Source organism: Microtus ochrogaster, chromosome 2 (assembly GCF_000317375.1).
Source record: "Microtus ochrogaster isolate Prairie Vole_2 chromosome 2, MicOch1.0, whole genome shotgun sequence".
Classification (NCBI taxonomy): Eukaryota; Metazoa; Chordata; class Mammalia; order Rodentia; family Cricetidae; genus Microtus; species Microtus ochrogaster.
This window is the reverse complement of record NC_022010.1, coordinates 56,903,081-56,921,790: the sequence shown is the minus strand read 5'-3', so window position 1 is coordinate 56,921,790 and position 18,710 is coordinate 56,903,081. Positions and strand designations below refer to the sequence as shown.

The following is an 18,710-nucleotide window of genomic DNA, read 5'->3' as shown; positions in this document are numbered from 1 at the left end:
AATAAAATATAGGTCATGAATTTTAAAACAAAAACAAAAAGGAGTACATGGTATACTTTGGAGAAGGAAAGAGGAAGGGATGCAATTATATTATAATTTCAAAAAAAATGTAGCTTAAAAGAAAAAAATCCTTAATAATGAGAACTTACTATTCCAGTTGCAGTCAGAGCATAATTATAGAACACTTCCCTGCCACTGGGGAACCGACCCTAGAATCCCTCAGGATCTCCTCACATTACAGGTTTCAGGACTCTTAGTAGCTGAAATTTCATTTTTAAAAAACAAAGTTTCCCTATCCCTCTGCAACTGCTAAATGCCAAAGGAAAGCAAGCAAAGCAAAACAACTGCTGGATACATTGGTATACATGGATGTATGCTATCTTCATCAATAAAAGTATTACAGTAAGCCATCCCTGATATATAATAAAAGCAAGAGCAGCTTTTACCAGTCTCCACCCTGTGTCTACCCTCTTTAACAACATGACAGATGGGACTATCCCAAATAGAAAACCACATGGTGAACAGGCAAGAACACTTTAAAAGAACTTTGGCTAAATTTGTTCTTTGACAATTTCATACATGTATGTGATACATTAGAATTACCCTCACCCAATGGTCCCTTCCTATCTCCCTCCCACCCGCAGAGCCCCCTCCTTCCACTAGATCTTTTCCCACGTTCACCTCCTTAACCAGCTCCATCTGTGTGACTATGGCTTTGGAACTCTCCATTGGAGTACGGTTGACTCCTCAGTGGGTACACAGTTACACACAGCTACTGCCCTTCCAACAGGATCTGTTAGTAGTCAGCAGTTCAGCAGGGAGGGGCCGGGCCCCACGAGCTTCTTCTTTCTGATTCCTGCTTGACTGTTGGCAGGCCAAGAATCCTTTTTTCCTTTTCTTTTTGAGATTGCAAGTACGTAACCTTTCCTTTACCTCCCTCTGAACCCTCTCACAAGCTCCTCCCTGCTCATTTTCAAACTCTTGATCTCTTTTTTATTATTATTAATTGTGGTTACCTGCATACATGCATGTTTCCAGGGCTGACCATGTGGTACTAGATAACCAGTAGCTATGCTCTTCCCTGGAGAAGGCTATTTTTCTCACTCCCAGGAATCACTGGTTTCCTGTGGTTCTTTGAGTAGGGTTGAGGCACCATGCTCTTCCCCCTGTCCACTTTGTTATGTCTGTTTGTGTTGTCCTTGTTCAATTCATGAGTAGGCAATCATTTGTCTTTATACTCACTCCTCTGTGAAGGATACTTCTTTTTGAAACAGAAACGATTGCATAAAATCACAAGCAATCAAAATGCAGAGTTGTGGGTCCCAGTTCCAATGGATACATTTACACTGCCACATCTAAGGCTCAGGAAGCATTGTAGAAAAAAGAGGCTGTGAGATGTGAGAGTCAGATTATCAGGGAGTTTGCTGGGAGAGTGTCTCCTAGTAATGGTAGAAGCTATGCCCATTAAAGACACTCCAAGAACGTTTTGAACTACACAATCTTTATAAAACCAGCCCATGTGTAAGATGATCTGAGAAGTACGTTGTGCTGAAGGGCCTGCAGGGGGAGCCAGCTTCCTTAACTATTACCTTCAAATCTGTGATGTTGAGGGAAATACCTTCTACTTCATTCTGCTGGTACTCCCGACTCCCCTGGGCCCCATCTTGGGAATGCATCCTCCCTTTGCTCTTCTTCAGAAGGAAGATTAAAGGTCAGGTTCACGAAGCTGTAGAGGTTCTTACCTTGTTGGGGGCGGGGAGGGTAAGACTAGGGTAGTTTGCAAGAAACCCTAGAATTCCATCTGTATGCAACACTGTTAACAATCTTGCATCTTGCCCAGATTCAGAGACTTGTGGCTTACATAAGAACTGGTATTCGTATTATCTGGAAGTTTCTGTATAATTACTCTAATAAGTCTTCCTGTGTTGAATTTACTCACCGACCTAGACTCTACTTCCACCCCGAATCTAACTTTTTAAACTAGAGGTTCCAAGTCACAGAGAGCTGCTTTCATTATTCTAAGTCTTTCCTCCTATCAAGGGCTTTCCTATCTTCCCTTCTCCCCTTCCGTTCCTCCCATTTCCCTTGGGGATAATAATTTATCTGGAAAGTTTATGTTTAGACCAGCCGTTCTCAGACCTGGTTCCCCTGAGGAACTTTAAAATTGTTCCAGGTTATGCCTGGGCTCAAACAGATTGAACGTGAATCTCTAGAGGGAAACTCGTGCCGGGAACAGTTTCCAAACAGCTAATTGAGAAGATTGAATTGGGCTAGCACGGAGAAGGAATTTAAGCAGCACACTGCCTGTGCTCCCCAAGAGTTCTATCCCCCTTAGACAGCTAGTCAAAGTCATAATGACACTCACAATCATGATCACAAGGCTTGCATGGACATCCTTAGTAGTCGGGAAAATAATAGGAGCTTCTCTTCATCAGCCTAAGACAGGACAGGAAATGGAGGTATCAGGTTTTCCCAGCAAACTCCAGTAACAAAAGTCACATTAGCATTTAAAGCCCACTTTTCAGGAGCTCTCTCTGGGTCTTATAAAGCCACAGAAGCAAGGAAACAATGGCCAGGACCGCGAGTATAATGAAGAACTGCAATAAGGAGGACACAGGGGACACATTTTGAGGAGGTCTCTTCCTCACAGGTGCCTTCCTTTTGTGTGTCTTCCCTAAGTTCTTTGCTCTCTTGTCTCTACTTCATCCTACTCCTGATTCTGAAAGGAACTAAATTAGACCTTTCCTAGGGAATTCTGGGAAGAGAAGATAAGTGGAATCATGAAGTTAATGTAAAAAAACTTACCATCAAAACCCCAATTTTAACAGTATGAACTCAGAACTTCCTCAATGAGCTTTGGGGTCTGCAGTTGGCACTCTCCCCTGCCCCGAAAGCAAGGCTGTGAGAAGCTAGATCTGTTCAAAGGGTGTTTCCCTTCCTGTTATGAGGAAATAAGAGTGAATGAAATGAATGAGGCACACATGGGCAGCCTGTACATGGCCATTTTGTTGAACTTGTCCATATTGGATTTCATGGTCTAAATTGATGAGAATGACTGACCAGGTCTCTTCCTCGGAAATAAGAGTAATGTTTATTAAATTGTAAGGACAACAATATTTTCTCTAGTAATAGACTCAGTCTCCTCCCGTTTTAATTCTTCATCATCCCTTTTTTTGTTTGTTTGTTTTGTTTTGTTTTGTGGGACAGGGTTTTCCAGTAGGTATGGAGCCAGTTCTGGAACTCACTCTGTAGATCAGGCTGGCCTTGAACTCACAGTGATCTACCTAACTCTAGTGCTGGAATTAAAGATGTGCACCACCACTGCTCGGCTCTTCATTGTTCATGTTTTATTAATGTTTAAATAGCACTGGTTAAGTTGAAGAGGTGGCTCAGTGGTTAATGTCCTTTCGGTCCTCCAGAGGAACTGAGTTCAGCTCCCAATATCCACATTGGGCATCTCATACCAACTCTAGATCCAGCAGATTCAATGCCTTCTTCTGGCTTCCACAGCATCTGCACTCATGTGCCCCTACATGTAGACATACCTGCACATAATTCAAAACAAGTAAATAGTGTTTAAGAAACAGTCAGTTGAGGCACATTCACACGTTCTGTGTTCTGTAGCTGACTACTATTTCTCTCGCCAGGAGAAAGATGGAGTCCAGGAAGTTCTCCTTACCCACGATGACCACATCTGCAATTCCACATCATTTAAAGGCAGAGTCAAGCTGGGTGCAGACTTTGGACTCCACCTTTCCCCGGTCCAAATCCAAGATGACGGCTTGACATTCTCTTGCCAGCTGAGAGTCACTCCTCTTGAAGTCTGGAAGACCTCCACTACAGTCAAGGTTTTTGGTAAGGAGTTTGTTCAGTGAGCTCTCTGCCACCTCTGTCAATGTCTCTGGTCATGCTCTTTCCTTACAAGGGAGTCCCCCTTTTACAGTGGATAGCAGCCACACAAGGGTGACTCCTGCAATTCCCTTTTCCTTGATGCCTATCATTCTCATTGGGGGCGGGACCAAAGGTGGAAGGCTAAAAAATAATTACTCAGTTAATAGAATAAAGCCACCAGAAAGTCACATATAGGTCAGCTTCCTGGTGGCCTCTGCCTTGTTTGCAGGCATAATGTTTCCTCTGGGTACTGGGAATCTCTTTAATTATAACTGCCAAAGTCTAATTGCTTGGCTGTCTAATTATCTGAGTTATTTTCTCCGGCAAAGTGCCATAAGGCCACCAGCAGCAAAAGAGGCTGGTAAACACAGCCAGAGAAACTGCAGGAGGCCCCACACCATCCTGCAAGGGCCCCCTGGGGTGAGAATCCTCTGGGGTTTGGCAAAGATAGTGAAGCCTGCAGGGATGGCTCTATGACCTGATCTTCAGAACACCTAGCTGTGAAATCCACCGTGACCCCATTCAGAATGTAGAGACTCTGCAGGCTGCAATTTGATGAGAAAAATGTGTGTGTTCTGTTTGGTTTCCTGGTGCAAGGAAATATTACTAAAGAGAAGCTCCTGACTTTGCCTAGTTTTTCATTTTTCAAACCATGACCTGTAGTTCTTAAAATCATTCTAAAAGAGGGCAAAGGGAAAAGCGGCCACGTGGATGAGCAATCAATTGTTTTTGAAAATGAGGTAAGCAAAGAGAAAATACACTTCCTAAAATCTAAGGGCCTGGCATGCTAGATTGCTTCTCGGATTTCTTAATGATATGGCAGGCAGAATAAGATAAAATATAAAAGGGGTTATTTATTTTTTATTTAGAAACATGCTGCACTGAATTAGAGGTCAGAAAATGTGGTCGGTGGAAGAAAACACAGAGAAGTTTATAAAGACAGAAATAACTGAGGCAAGATTTACTTAATGCGGAGTTTCAAGGATATAGCTTTCTCCTGTGCCCCGTTGTCTTCCCCTGCTCCGTTTTCTTCTCTCTTCTTACTTCTATGCCTCTCTTCTCTCCCGTGTCTTCCGGGAGGGTGAACTGGATCACAATTATCCGTTCCCATCAGTTCTCTGTGAAGCCTAGACAGTGTCCCGTGAAGACTTCCAAACAGACTGATTTGCTTTTACTGTACCCATAGCACCGTTCGTTCACTTCCAGGGTGGGACTATCTTAGCACAAACACAAACTGACTCATCTGGCCTTGCTATTGGCAGGCCAAGGAAGGCAGACATCCAGGATGTGGGAAGAAAGATGCATTTTAACTTAGGTGAGATCTTTGTGCCACAGCATGATCTAAGTGCCTTGTCAACATGGAATCCATGGCTGCATGTCTTCGCCACCCTCAAAGGTTTCCATGTTGGTCTGGAAGGCACATATGCTCCTACACCCCACATTTAGCATCGTCTCTGCTCCCCCATTGCTCTGTCTGGATACGTTCTTCTTTTTTAAGCTCCCTTTGGACGGTGCTTACAAATATGGAACAGCGGCTGCTTATTTTGCAATTAAGTTTGCATTGCTCGCTGGAATTCTTAAGCAAATAAACCGTTTACAGACACGCTACTGGCTGCGAAGGAGGGTCTCCATGATTTTGCTGTACCTCTGATGGGCATGTTTGTTTTGCCTGTAATTTTGGGCAACTTATTCAAGAGGATTACAAGTTTGAGCCCATGCCACAGAATGAAACTTTGCCAAATAAAAGATAGGTAAAATCTGCCTCTCATCCATTAGTGTTTCCTTACATTAAATAAGCCCAAATAGAATATGAAAAATGTTGTGTTGACTGTGTCACCAATCCATCCACCACGCTCTGCAGCACTTGATTCTTCTTCCCAAGCCATCACTGGCTGATGTCTACTCTCTGCAGAGCAGGGAACAGAGGCAGCCTGCCCCTTTGCATCTACCACCAACTCGCCGCTGAGGCTTTGCTTGCTCCCCCTACTCAGAGCCCGAGAATGTGACTGCTTCACATTCATAGACTGTCTCTCCCGACCACCCCAGTGACTTTCAGGTTCTTCCAGGGCCTTCATTCTACCTGCAATTGTTTCTTATACGAGTTCACAAATACTGTTTCATTTGTCAACTTCTGGGCTGTGTCTTGGTTTGGAATCCCCAGGAGCAGAGGAGTGAGGTGGGAGGTGATGGGCATTTAAACAAAACTTTGATTTAAATTAATTTATTTAAGATGGGGGTCCCAGAACTAAGCCAAGAAGCTATCTGCAACTGTTATCTGTTTACAAAGGAGAAAAAGTCTCACTGGTTGTGTTAGCCATACTCAAGGGCAGGCCGCTAGGCCCAGCAGTAGAAGCCAACACAAAATGAACCCAATGATATCTTTGAAGACTTGCTATCTCATATTGTTTGCTTGGGATTGGTTTTTTTTTGGGGGGGGGTCTTACTGATCTCTATATATTATGGTTCTGCTTTTGTGACTGTATATGTATTTTTATTTAAATTCTGGTTATTTACTTTGGTTATCTGATTGTTTTCTAAATAGAAAGAAAAAAAACCTGTAGAGTTAGGTGGGTGGGATCTGGGGAGAATTTGGGGAAGGGAAAACATGATAGAATAAATAGGATTAAAAAATTTTTTCTTCACTCAAAAAGTAAAATTTAAAAATCATTCTCAAATATATTATATTTGGACATTAAAACTATTAATGATCATAGTATGTCTGTGAGGTCATCCTCAGAAACAGGACGGGGGTGGAAAGTGAGCCTACGAGGAGAAGGAAGACAAGGAACACACAATGATCAAACCCCTGACTTCTTCAAGCTCAGAGATCAGTCTTGCTGAGAGCTCTGAACTGTGGCACAAAATACATATCAGGAGCTGGTAGAATGCTTCAGTAGAAAAAGCTTTTGCACACAAACTCAGTGAACTGAGTTTGAACCCTCCCCCAAGAACACAAGGTGGAAAGAGAGGTTCAAACCTCTGAAATCTGCCCAGTAATCTTTTATAGGCACATTATGTCACTCAGGAGTCAGCACTCACACTTATACACACATGCACACGCGCACGCACACACACACACACACTCACACACACACACACACACAGAGGCGGGCAAGTAGTACAGAATCCAATGCCACTAACTATATTTCATTTATCTTTAAGCTAAGCCAGAAATCCTCATGATGATGGAAAACGGCACCATGGATGTCTTAGGAGAGGTGAGTCTCATAAACCCTGTAAACATCTATAATATTACATGCCAAGCTGTGTCAGGTTGCATGGTTGCCAGGAACATTCCCTCCAAAGACTTTATCCCTTGGCCCTTAGCCAGCTCACTGCTGCTCTGAAGGAAGGCAGGCTGGGGTGATTCTGGAAATTGAATAGAAGACCTTGCTTTGACTTACTGCTCTGAGAAGGTGTGAGCTGCATCCTTAGGCCTTACTTTCTTGGGGTGTGGGGGTATTTCGATTGTTTAAAGTCTCTGAACTGAGGGAAAGTGGGACAGAAAGCAGTGTGAATCCTGCTAAAAGAAAGAGTTCTGCTCAGCTGACAGTTAGTTTGTTGTTCCCGTGAGCTGGCTTTCCCATTGCTTTGAGAAGAGGAATGGTACACTCCTGCCCTCCTCCTATTTCCCTGGCAACAGAGGGAGGGCAGGAGAAAAGGGAAAGTAGAGCAGGATGCTCTGAGTTCACCCTCTTCAGAATAGCTCTCAGCCTCCAGTCATTAGATCGGGACACACTTAGCAGCTGGTTGTCGCAAGAACAAATGACTCCATATCGCTGCAGTCAGTCAGGTCTCCACTAGCATGACATATCCAAGGGTAATATCTAGTTGTTGTGGGTTTAATAATGAAATCAATGCATGAGTAATTCTTAATAGAGAGTGCCATGTGTGGCAAATGGCCAATGCATATTGCTGCTGCTATCCTTGCTATTCCCATTTTTCATTTAGTTTGGTTTGGTTTTCCATACACATTTTCTCTGTGTAGCCCTTGTTGTTCTGGAACTCACTTTGTAAAACATGCTAGCCTTGAACTGCCTCTGCCCCAGCACTGGGGTGTGTGCTACCACACACTGCAACACTATTATCTATTTTATTTCAATGTCTTGCGACCTGTGACTTCACCTAAGCTTTTCAAAACTGCAAGGAAAATAAATATTCTCATGCATTTCCTGTTACACGGTATGGACAATTTATATTTAGCTGCCTCTCACTCCACAAATATTACGATTTTTGATCCTGCTGGATATCAGTCATTTAATTCCAGAGCTGCCCATAAATCATGGCTCAGATTCTATGGGATGATTCTGGAGGACCCTAGATATCTATTATCTAAGTTTATGTGTCTATTTATGGTATCACAAATTTTAAAATAATAAGGACAGGTTTAGTCATTTATCCTCTGTTCCAACTAAGCCCCAAGTTTATCAGTGCACTTCATCCATTTTGGTGGTTTAAGTAATCCAACAATGCAGCTTTCAAAAGATGTATGCTCTTTTTCTTAGGCCCTCTTGCAGATTCTTGGTGCCAGAGTTCCTGAGTAAGATGACCTCAGTGCAGATATAAAACAAGAAAACCAGATCCAAGAATCCCAGTTGGAAATTAAGAAGGGAATACTTGGCTTCGCGTTCCACAAGTCATAAAACTTCCTCTTCAGGCCCAAGCAGGCATAGATGCCTGCTAGGAAAACAAAGGGACATGCATTATTCCCTGAGGAATTGATGAATATTCAGCTCTCTCCACTTCCATGTCACCATGGCTGGCCTGGAGATGCTTGAAACTCTCGCCAAACGTTAAGGCTCCTTCACTCTAATAGTCTTAGGATTGGTGCTGAATTGTTAATAACTCTCCAACTCTTCCAAGCATCTTGACATACTTATTTTGTTTTGCTTTCAACCAGCCTCTAAAATAGAGCAGCTGTTATTTTATAGATAAGATGTTCAAGACAGAGAGCCCTGAACGTTTGGCTGAGTGACTCACAAGAAACTGAGATGCAGTGCGTGTGAGTGAGCATGACCCGGGGAGGATGAGAAGAAAGGGTGCCTTGCTCATGGAGCAGGCATATCAAAGTAGTTATCTACATCAAGGAGTTAGCCACTGTGAGCCTAAGAGTGCTAATTTCTGAAACTTCGGGCTAACAAATATTTCGTAAGATTCTTAGGAGAATTAAATGTATATACAGTTGCAGAGTCTGTGGCGCACAGGACACATCTCAGGCATGTTTTTCCCTCCTCCCTTACCAGTCTCTCTCTGTTTCACCAACCCCTCCCTCTGCTTGTGCCTTCCTGTACCTGTGATTAATTCCAGGAAACAAATTGAGATAGAGAAAAGGGAAGACTAGGACACAATATTGAATCTGCTGGAGTTGTATTTAGCTTCTCCATCTACTAACTTGAGCAACTGGAACCTTGCTTCCTTATCTTCCTCATACGTGGAAGTGGGCAGTGAAGGATACCAGCCTCATAAGTGATGCGAAGATCAAATGAGAGACTGCTTGCGAAGCAGCTGCCATGTAGTAGCTGCAGGTGCTCGGTTAAGGTAATTCCCTAGCCCCTCATTCCAGAGAGGAATTAAGTGACTGTCCATGTACCAGAGGCCTGAACTTAAGAGCCCTCAGTTTAAGATTTTGCTTGGGACTCAGTCTATTATGAGCTGCGACCCAGTGTTATTAGTTAAACCTACAAAGCCTGTGACTAACATGTCTTCTCTGTACAACAAACAAGACCCAGCATTATTCTAACGATGATGCCTGTCAGAATTGGATACACTAGCGAGGTCTTCAGAGAATAGTCTCCCTATGCCTACCATGATCTTATGTGTTCCCAAGGACAGGCTGTAACAGGCTGCCACACGGCATACAGATTCTCTCCTGCAGCTGAGAGAGGCAAATTTAGACTAAAGTTCAGAGTCCCTCCATGTGCATACTTTTGCATCAAAATAAAAGATGCCAAGCCACATAGTCCACAGTCTGCAGCCGCTAATACAGTAAGGCGAATAGTCATGCATGGAATCCCCAGAGTTTACTGAGCAGTTTGAACTTTCAAAAGCCACGCTGTCTCCTTTATGCTTGCCATTCTGCTCTTTTATTATTTTAATAGAATATAGAAAAATCATGTCTACACCAATTGACCAGACACAAAATGCAAGGAACAAACGCAGTTTAAGGTTGCAGTATCTAGAGAGGAAGACAATCTTCATTAATAAAATCCATGGAAAACATACCATAGCCCAAAATATAAATGAGTGTGGCAGTTAGGGTCTTACTTTAGCAGAACTCTGGTAGTGGCTTTCAGAATCCAATTACTGTGTTTATTTAGTCTGAGTTTTGCAAAGCTTGAACCTTTATGCATTCCTCAGCTTTCTTAAGTCTCATGCATGTGATTTATTGATTTGTTTGTTTTTAAGAGATCAGATAGGACGATCTCTTTTGTGACGTAAAACGGCTCTGACTCTGAGTGTATGTGACTTGTTGTAGCCATTGTCATCTGCACTGTTGAACACCTTAGATGTCAACCTTGACAGACAGACACAGACCTGGAAGTGGGGCTTAACCTTATAAGGAGACCATGTAGGAAGAGTTTCAATTTTTCAAGAGAAAACTAAGGAGTATTATAAGGTCGCAGTGTGTCCCGAGTTTCCACTAGCCTGGTGTTTAGACTTCCGTTTGTTCCACAGATAGCTTACTGAGAAAGCAGGTCTCACTATCATCTCTACCTGATAGGTCATTAAGAGTGAGCCATGTGAGACCTTTCGATGGAGACCAGGTCTCCATTGCTTTCAGAAAGGTTGGTGCTAGAATGCCTGTTCATCATTGAGAACAGAAACCACTGTCTTCCCTTCTTGTCCTTACTCTGCTCTGCTGTGATTAGCCACCCTTCTCTTTAGTCTAACACAATACCCGACAGAAACATCTTAAAAGAGAACTCTGTGCCCCAGGTAAGAGGGGGATACAGTCATTTCTCAGAAAACCGTAGCTGTTGGGGTGTGCTGGGCTGACCACACTGTGTCCCCAGTGAGAAAGATGAACATTGGAGCTCAGTTTGTCCCTTTCTTCACCTCTCTTGGGTCTCAAATAGACTAAACTAGCCTCAACCCCACTATGTAGCCAAGGATGATCTTAAACTTACTATTTTACTGTCTCTACCTCCAGAGTGCAAGAATTATAGAAGTGAGCATGTGGGCCTAGACTGCTCATTCATTTCCCGGCTGCCCAGACCTGAATAATAACACAGAAACTACATTAATTACAACACTGTTTAAATAATAGCTTAGGAATATTTATTCCTAGCTAACTCTTACATTTTAAATTAACCCATTTCTATTAATCTGTGTATTGCCATGAGGCTGTGGCCTACCAGTAAGTTCTGGCTGGCGGCTGGCAACTTTCTCCTTCGGCAGCTACATGGCATCTCCCTGACTCCACCTACTTTCTCTTTATATCTCTGTTTGGATTTCCTGCCTGGCTTTACTCTATTAAGCCATTGGCCCAAGCAGCTTCTTTCATAACCGGCGGTAGTAAAAACATATTCATAGCACTCAAAGGGAAATCCCACATTGTGAGACCAGCTCTTTTTCTCTTTTCATTCAGTCTGGAGTGTAGTAAAAACCAGATGTTGTCATCCATATTCAGGATATCTTCCCTCTTCAGTTAAACCTCTTTAGAAATGCCCTCAGATACAGCCAAGGCACATTTCCTATGAGATTCAGAATCCTTCCAAGTTGGTAATGAGGATTAACCAACCCATTAGAAGGGGAAAGGAGGAGAAGGTGCTGGTGGACCCATCCCAGCTAGCAGGCAGCCCCAGCACAAAGGCCATGTTCACATCCAGTTTTATTTTATTCTGCCCCTAAGTTAATATTTTAGACATAGCCTCAGCAACCCAGAAAATTTGTCTCCATGTGAACTATTAGAATCTTTTCTTTTTTTCCCCCAAAGCATCTCTGAACATTTAAAGATGAGCCTTTTAATAAAATATCAGAAGACAATGGATGGCCATGCAGCTCATATTTTAGAGGCGCAACAAAAATCTAAAACCTACTTCACAAATGAGTGTCTGGTCTCTGGGCATGAAACAAAATCAACTCATTAAAATTGTGCCTTTGGGAGGAACAGGAATGTTCTCTTTCCTTTAGTCACCCTGGAGAGCATGGTCTCTTTTCTTTATTCATTGTGAAATGTTCTTACAGCACCACTTTTTCTCCCTCTTCACACTTCTCTCTGTCACTTTTTTTGTATAATTTTCTCTCTCTTCTTCGTTTCTCTTTATACTGCCTCCCTTCTTTCTCTCTGAGTTTCTCTTGACTTGCATTTACCTACTCTTTCTCCCTTATACTTTAATGTGGAGTGCGATTAAATTTAAATATTTGTGAGCAAAATAGTTTTATTCTTTAAAACTTTCATTTTAATTGTGTGAGTGTGTGTGCATGCATGTGTGCGCTGTATGTGTGCACTGTGTGTGTGAGTGCAGGCACACAGTACCACGGTGCATATGTGGAGATCAGAGGACATCTTACAAGAGTTGGCTCACCCCTTCTGTGGCGAGTCATAGATATGGCACTTAGGTCTTCGATTTGCCTAGCAGGTGTTTTTAACATCTGACCCATATTACCAACCCAAATTTTTTTTTTGTTATTCTTAACATTTAAACCCAGTGAGATGAGAGGTATTGTATTTTCTCTGTCCTAATTATGCATTAATTAGTTTTAGTTAGGTTGTTGGAAATCTCACAAGACGCAGAAAGTCTGCACAGATGAAACAGTTTTAATGTAAGAGTAAAGCAAAGCATTCTGGCCAGAAGAGAAAGCTAGTCATTGCTCAGACAGAAGGTTTTCAGTCCTTCCATCATTGGATGACAGAGTAGCCTGCATGTGCTGTCTCAGGTTGCTACCAGCATGCCTGCAAACACCCCATCCTGCTATATTCCCTGCCTCTCGGGGTAAGCTGCTCAGGTAGGTGCGTTCCATTCAAACCTCCCCATCCCCTGAAACCAAGTGCTGTAGATGCTGACCCATAAATTCTAACCTGAAACGACTCAGAGACACTGAGACAAAGTAATTCATATGTCTCATTAGCGCACTTTAAAGTTCTAACTAAGGCTCAGCAAACACTGGGAGCCCTGGAGATTATGTATTTGCTCTGCTCATACCTGTAAAGGTTGGCTCGCATGATTGCTCATGTCTTTAGAGCACCCCATAGACCACTTTTGCGTCCTATTTGAATAAGAGCTAAGGTGAAAGCCATTGTTTTTAGAACGCATGCCCACAGTCAGCATTTAAGCAGAACGGAAGGAATGTGCTACTGCAGGCAGGCCCTCTTCTGGCTGCAGGCACACCCAGCCTTCTCTCCTCTCACTTTCTGCCTCATCTCCAGGATGGCTCTTCCCTCCTCCTCAAGTGCTCACTCTTCCCTTCCACAGTCCTCTCCCACCATTCTACTGCTCTCTACATCCTCAGCACTTCCTTTTCCTCTGGCTGGCCTGCTTTTCGTCATGCCCGGCTCCCACACGGCTAGCTTTGCACCAGAAATAACAACACACAAATTGTATTCATTTAAACACTGCTTGGCCCACTAGCTCTAGCCTCTTACGGGCTAATTCTTGTATTTTGCCTAACCCATTTTTAGTAATCTGTGTAGCACCAGTCTTACCGGGAAAGATTCAGCATGTCTGACCTGGCGGCTTACTTCATTGCGTCTGCCAGGGAGAGGGGAGCATGGCCTCTGAGCTCACTTCCTCTTCCTCCCAGTATTCTGTTCTGTTTACTCCACCCACCTATGTTCTAAGCTATGAGGCCAAGCAGTTTGTTTATTACATAACCAATGAAATCAACAGATTGATATATGACACTCCCACATCATTTTAAAGTTAAAGCCTTTCTTTTTTGTTTAAACAGAAAAAGGAGAAATGATGTGGGAGTCTTTTGTGTTGATTTCATTGGTTAAATAAAGAAACTGCCTTGGCCCTTTAACAGGACAGAAAATTAGGTAGACGGAGTAAACAGAACAAAATGCTGGGAGAAAGAAAGCCGAGTCAAGAGTCTCCATGATTCTCCCACTCCAGAAAGACGCAGGTTAAGATCTTTCCTGGTAAGCCAGCTCATGGTGCTACACAGAATATTAGAAATGGGTTAGATGGGTTAGATCAATATGTAAGAGCTAGCCAATAAGAGGCTGGAACTAATGGGCCAAACAGTGTTTAAAAGAATACAATTTGTGTGTTGTTATTTTGGGTAAAGCTAGCCGGTGGCGGGAGTTGGGTGGCGGAATGCAACCCACAGCTCCCCACAACAAAGTTAGGACATCTCCTGGCTCTGGGAGCTTCACCCAGTCATCCTCCATGCCTAGAGGGATCCAGGGGGCATGATCTTGGTGCTGCCTGGTGAGGCTGTGGCTGCTCTTCTTCAACTCCTCTCTGTTCATGCTTTGCAGATGCTTCCATGGGATGGTGGTATCCATGTTGACCCCAGGCCATGCCTCTCTTGTCTGACATCGAGGTGACTGGTAGCATATGATTTGGGATGGGGCTTAGCTAGAATACTCCCAGGCCTTAGAAAATCAAGGGCCTTTGTTCTGGGCATCCACCTTACTTACCTCCTCCTTGGTCTCTGGAACTCCTTCTGGCAACATCCTGGTTCTGACCTTCTCCTCGTCCTCTTTAGGCCTCATCTTGCCTCCTCTTCCACACTGTATTCATAGTGTGCCTAGATGTATGCAGAATGTTTTAGTTGAAGAACAAAGTTGATGAACGGTTAGGAAAGGCCTGGGGATTCACAATAACGTTCCAAAGCTGACCACACACACTGCTGTGAAGTTTTCAATCTTTGGCTTTGCTGGAATGCTGGGGTGAGTATAAAGAGCCAGCTCACTCATTTGTCCTCTTCCCCAGAAGAGAACAACAATGCCCGCTCTGGCACTGTTCAGGAAGCTCACAATAGGGCCTCACGGGTGAAGTGAACACTGGCAGGTGGTGTGGGAGGGAGGAGTTGCTGCAGTGTGCTGTGAGAAATGCCGAACGAACATTCTCAGCACAAGCTTGACCCACAGAGGTCCCTCTGCTTTGGGGATTCTAAGGAACCTCAAAAACAAACTTAGCTGTTTTAAGCAGGAGGGTCTGGCATGCCAGGAGGAGAAGGACACGGGCAAGTCTTCACAGACTGGGCCTGCATGGTTGTCTTCTGCCAGCAACTTACTGTATCCCACCTTTCCTGGCACAATGGCTTGCAAAGCCAACAGCCAACTGAACATTCCCCAGGTACCTGACAGCAGGTGTTTTACTTCTTTGCCCAATTTCAAATACAGATAGGTAAGTAGGAAACCATATTGTCCCCTAACAACAGTCTGATTTCTCCATCCTTTTTTGGATCATTTTGTACATGAATAGGAAATGTATTCATCCAGCTTGCAGCCCAGAATGGTCGGGAAATTCTGCTCTCATTCCCTCGTCACCCAGCCCCAGCAGGCACTTAGAGGCAGGGGAAGCTCTGGACTTGTTTCTGATCTCTCTGTTGCTCCATGAGCATACACCTGCATACCTAGGCTGATGATTAGCTCATCCCTGATCCCAGGAGGAGGACACTTCTGGATTGAGCCCCTCCCTCTTCCAGGAGGTCTTTGTGTGCCGGTATGGAGTACCTGTAGGTGACTTAGTAGGCTTGCATCCTGCATGGGTATGCAGCTTCTCAAGCAGAGAACAGTGTAAGAAAAAGTGGAGAAGATGAAATACAGACTCCTCCGAATGCAAAGACCTCTGTGACTTGAAGTATTTTCCAAACTGTCAGATCATTAAGTTTTATACTTAGCTAAAAATCCATGGCTGCTGTGAATGTGGCCAGCAGAAAAACCAAAGATTTCACAGAAAGGAAGATATTAAGTGAAAGAAAACTGAAAATACAAAGAATGCTGGTAAATTAAGATATGAATTCCGCAGTGCTTTTATTACATTATGTAACTAGAGTTGGGAAAACTGAAATGCTCTTGGCTTATCTTCTCAGAAAGATAATCACCACTTACGGGAAATATATACTCACATTTGTATTTAAATCGGGGAAGCAAAGCCTACCACGAGGAGACAGGAACATTTTTAAAGTCAATGTCCACAGGTAGAGATGTTTACAGGATAGAAGAAAAGAGAGAAATGTCACAGTGCAGATGATGGAGAGGCTAAGAGTTGCATTTCTAAGCCAGGTGGTGTGAGCAGACCCCCTCTTGCGAGCCAGAGTTGAGCAGTCACCAGCCACAGCACACCATGAGCAACACCGCTGCCCTCATTTTCTGCCCCAGTTCTCTCTGTGATGAAACTGAGAGCTCAAGTCAGTGCGCTGAAGATGCACGTAGGGTTCTTCCCAGTGTGGCTATGTTGGTTATATCTTTTATCTTTCACCAGTACCTCTCTTTAATTGGTGTGCTGCGATAGACACTGAGCCTAGTCTATTGGGACTCCCAGGGTTGGTGCTTTTTTTATCCTAAAACTCCAGTAACAGAAAGATAATTTAAAAAACCAAACCTTTCCCAACTTTCCAAAGCAATACTTGATCTCACTTGGATCTTTCCTCTGCTCACCCCCATCAATATACCACATCAGACAAGGCCACACCTCCTAATCCTTCCTAAACAGTCTACTAACTGGAGAGGAGACCAAACACTCAAATATATGAGCCTGTGGGTGTCATTCTCATTCAGACCACTATGCTACCCATCCTCCCATGTTCAATCCAAAATATTTTACCAAGAAATCTCTTGGGATGCAATACCATTGATTGCTTCTAATTCCGTTAACCATGTAACACCTTGGTGTACCATATTTGTCACCTACCATAAGGAAGTATGCACTGTCTACTGTAGAGAATCAAGATGAAAAACAAAGGAGGTTATGAAAAAAATTAAACCCCTAAATGATATATTTACTTAAAATGATTTCCACTGACCTTCACTACGGATGGTCTTTCACACTCTTTTGGAAACAGAAAAATAATCTCTCGATCCTCTTTCCCATTTAATCTAGTCACATTTTTCTCTGGCTCTGGGGCTTCTTCCTTCTACTCTTTGATTTCTACTTAGTATTAACTTAATATTAGTTCTATTGCTCAGAGCCCATAAACATCCTGCAACATTAGTAGAGTCTTGACATTCCTAGACTGACCTAGGGTTCTAGCCACAAATTTGCCAAGGCCCCCAAAGGAAATAACCCCTTTGTGGCCTGTGCACAATGAAAGGTAGGCAAAATCATTTCTTGTTAAGTGTCTCATAGGAATGGAGACACAAGGAGCAGGAATTTCTTCTGAGTTTGAAAATGACCCTCTTTCTGTCTGTTGTAGAGAGTGTTTACCTGCCTACTGAAGAAGGTGTTCCCCAGAGCAAACATCACCTGGTTAATAGACGGAAGATTTCTTCAACGCAATGAAGAAGGTGAGGAAACAAAGCTGTGGGAAGGTGTTGGGCAACACCAAGCATTAGAGAGCATTGTGCCCAAGTTGATCTTGGCATTAAAACTAATTCTTGCTCTAAGAAAAAAGCATCGTCTTACCTACCAGGTGTCAGTTTCTAATACTTCATCTGATTCCGCCAAGGGGGTAGAAGGTAATATTTCCAGAATAAAACTGGTATAGTTGATTTCTTCAGATCATACAAACCATTCTATTGGTGTTAGCAGAAGTAAATATTCTTTACAAGAACAAAAGCATTCAAATAAACATGTAGTTAATGATATCTCTGACTTTGTAGTGTTACTATCTGCTCTGCCTTGTTATTTTAACATATTATGTTCATTTTTTTAAAACACCACTGCTTTAAATCAATTGATGATAACTTTCACTTTCTCATGTGAATATTTGGGACAGGATTGGGGTGTGGCCGTAGGGATGGATATAAAAGGTTCCTTCATAAGGAACAAGTTTACTGGAAGAATTTAGTTTCTGGGGCAGAAAACACACAGACGATTTCAGTAGAAAGTAGTGTTTCTCATAGGTGGTAACCATGGCAGCATTGCCAAAATAAGCTCGGGCATCTGCGCCTGGACAGCAGGCCTTCCACTGACTCTCCCTTCCAACACACGGAACAATAGCTGAATCACACAACTCTTGCTCAATTATTTCTTTTACTTTCTAAAATTAACAGCTTCTGCTGGTAGATGAATTTATAGATCCCTTGATGATTAGTTACTGGTTAATGGGGTCACTTTAAAAGCAGTTCACTACAATAACACAACACAATCCTGAAAATATATGTTAAAGGTTACGACAAGTATATTTTCCGGTTATGTGAAGCATCCAGATAGGATGTGCCCAGTACATTCTCACACAAGAGGCCTGACAATGTGGTCAGAAGCCCACCAGCATACAACTAATAGCAGCTGACTAGTACTTTGCTAACTAATAGCTTCAGAATTAGCAGGAAGAACCTTTCATGTGTGGAGTCGTAAGACATGTGGAGCCAGACATGTTGACACAGGCCTGCAATCCTTGTTTTGGGAGGTTAAAGAAAAGTTCAAGGTCATGCTTGACTACATAATGAGTTTAAAGTCAGCCAGAGATATACCAGACCCTAGTCTCAAAAGAAACAGAGTCTTTAATGTCAGGACTCTGTGAGAGTTCAGAATGAACTGGCCTCTGAGGACAGATTTTTTTGGTTTTATTTTGGTTTTTTTTTTTGTAATTTATTGCCACAATGCATGCAATTTGAACTAATCCTTACAGTGACAGATAAAAGATTCTAGAGAAGGCTCATGGGACTAGAACTGAAAATGCTTATCAATACACAACTTATTTCAGGAGAAGGCTATGATAGGGCATCAGGATTAGAATCCACATCATCTACTACGTTTATA

The 18,710-nt window shown here is 42.9% G+C and overlaps 1 protein-coding gene across 1 annotated transcript in view; it reads left to right on the top strand.

Annotated features, from left to right (window-relative positions):
- Cd96 (CD96 molecule) overlaps nt 1-18,710 on the top strand; it is a 72,373-nt gene that overhangs the window by 21,312 nt on the left and 32,351 nt on the right. Inside the window, exons 4-6 of the mRNA XM_013351885.1 lie at nt 3,648-3,855; nt 7,054-7,109; nt 17,203-17,293. Coding sequence (XP_013207339.1) covers nt 3,648-3,855; nt 7,054-7,109; nt 17,203-17,293 — 355 coding nt within the window. The remainder of the gene's footprint in view (nt 1-3,647; nt 3,856-7,053; nt 7,110-17,202; nt 17,294-18,710) is intronic.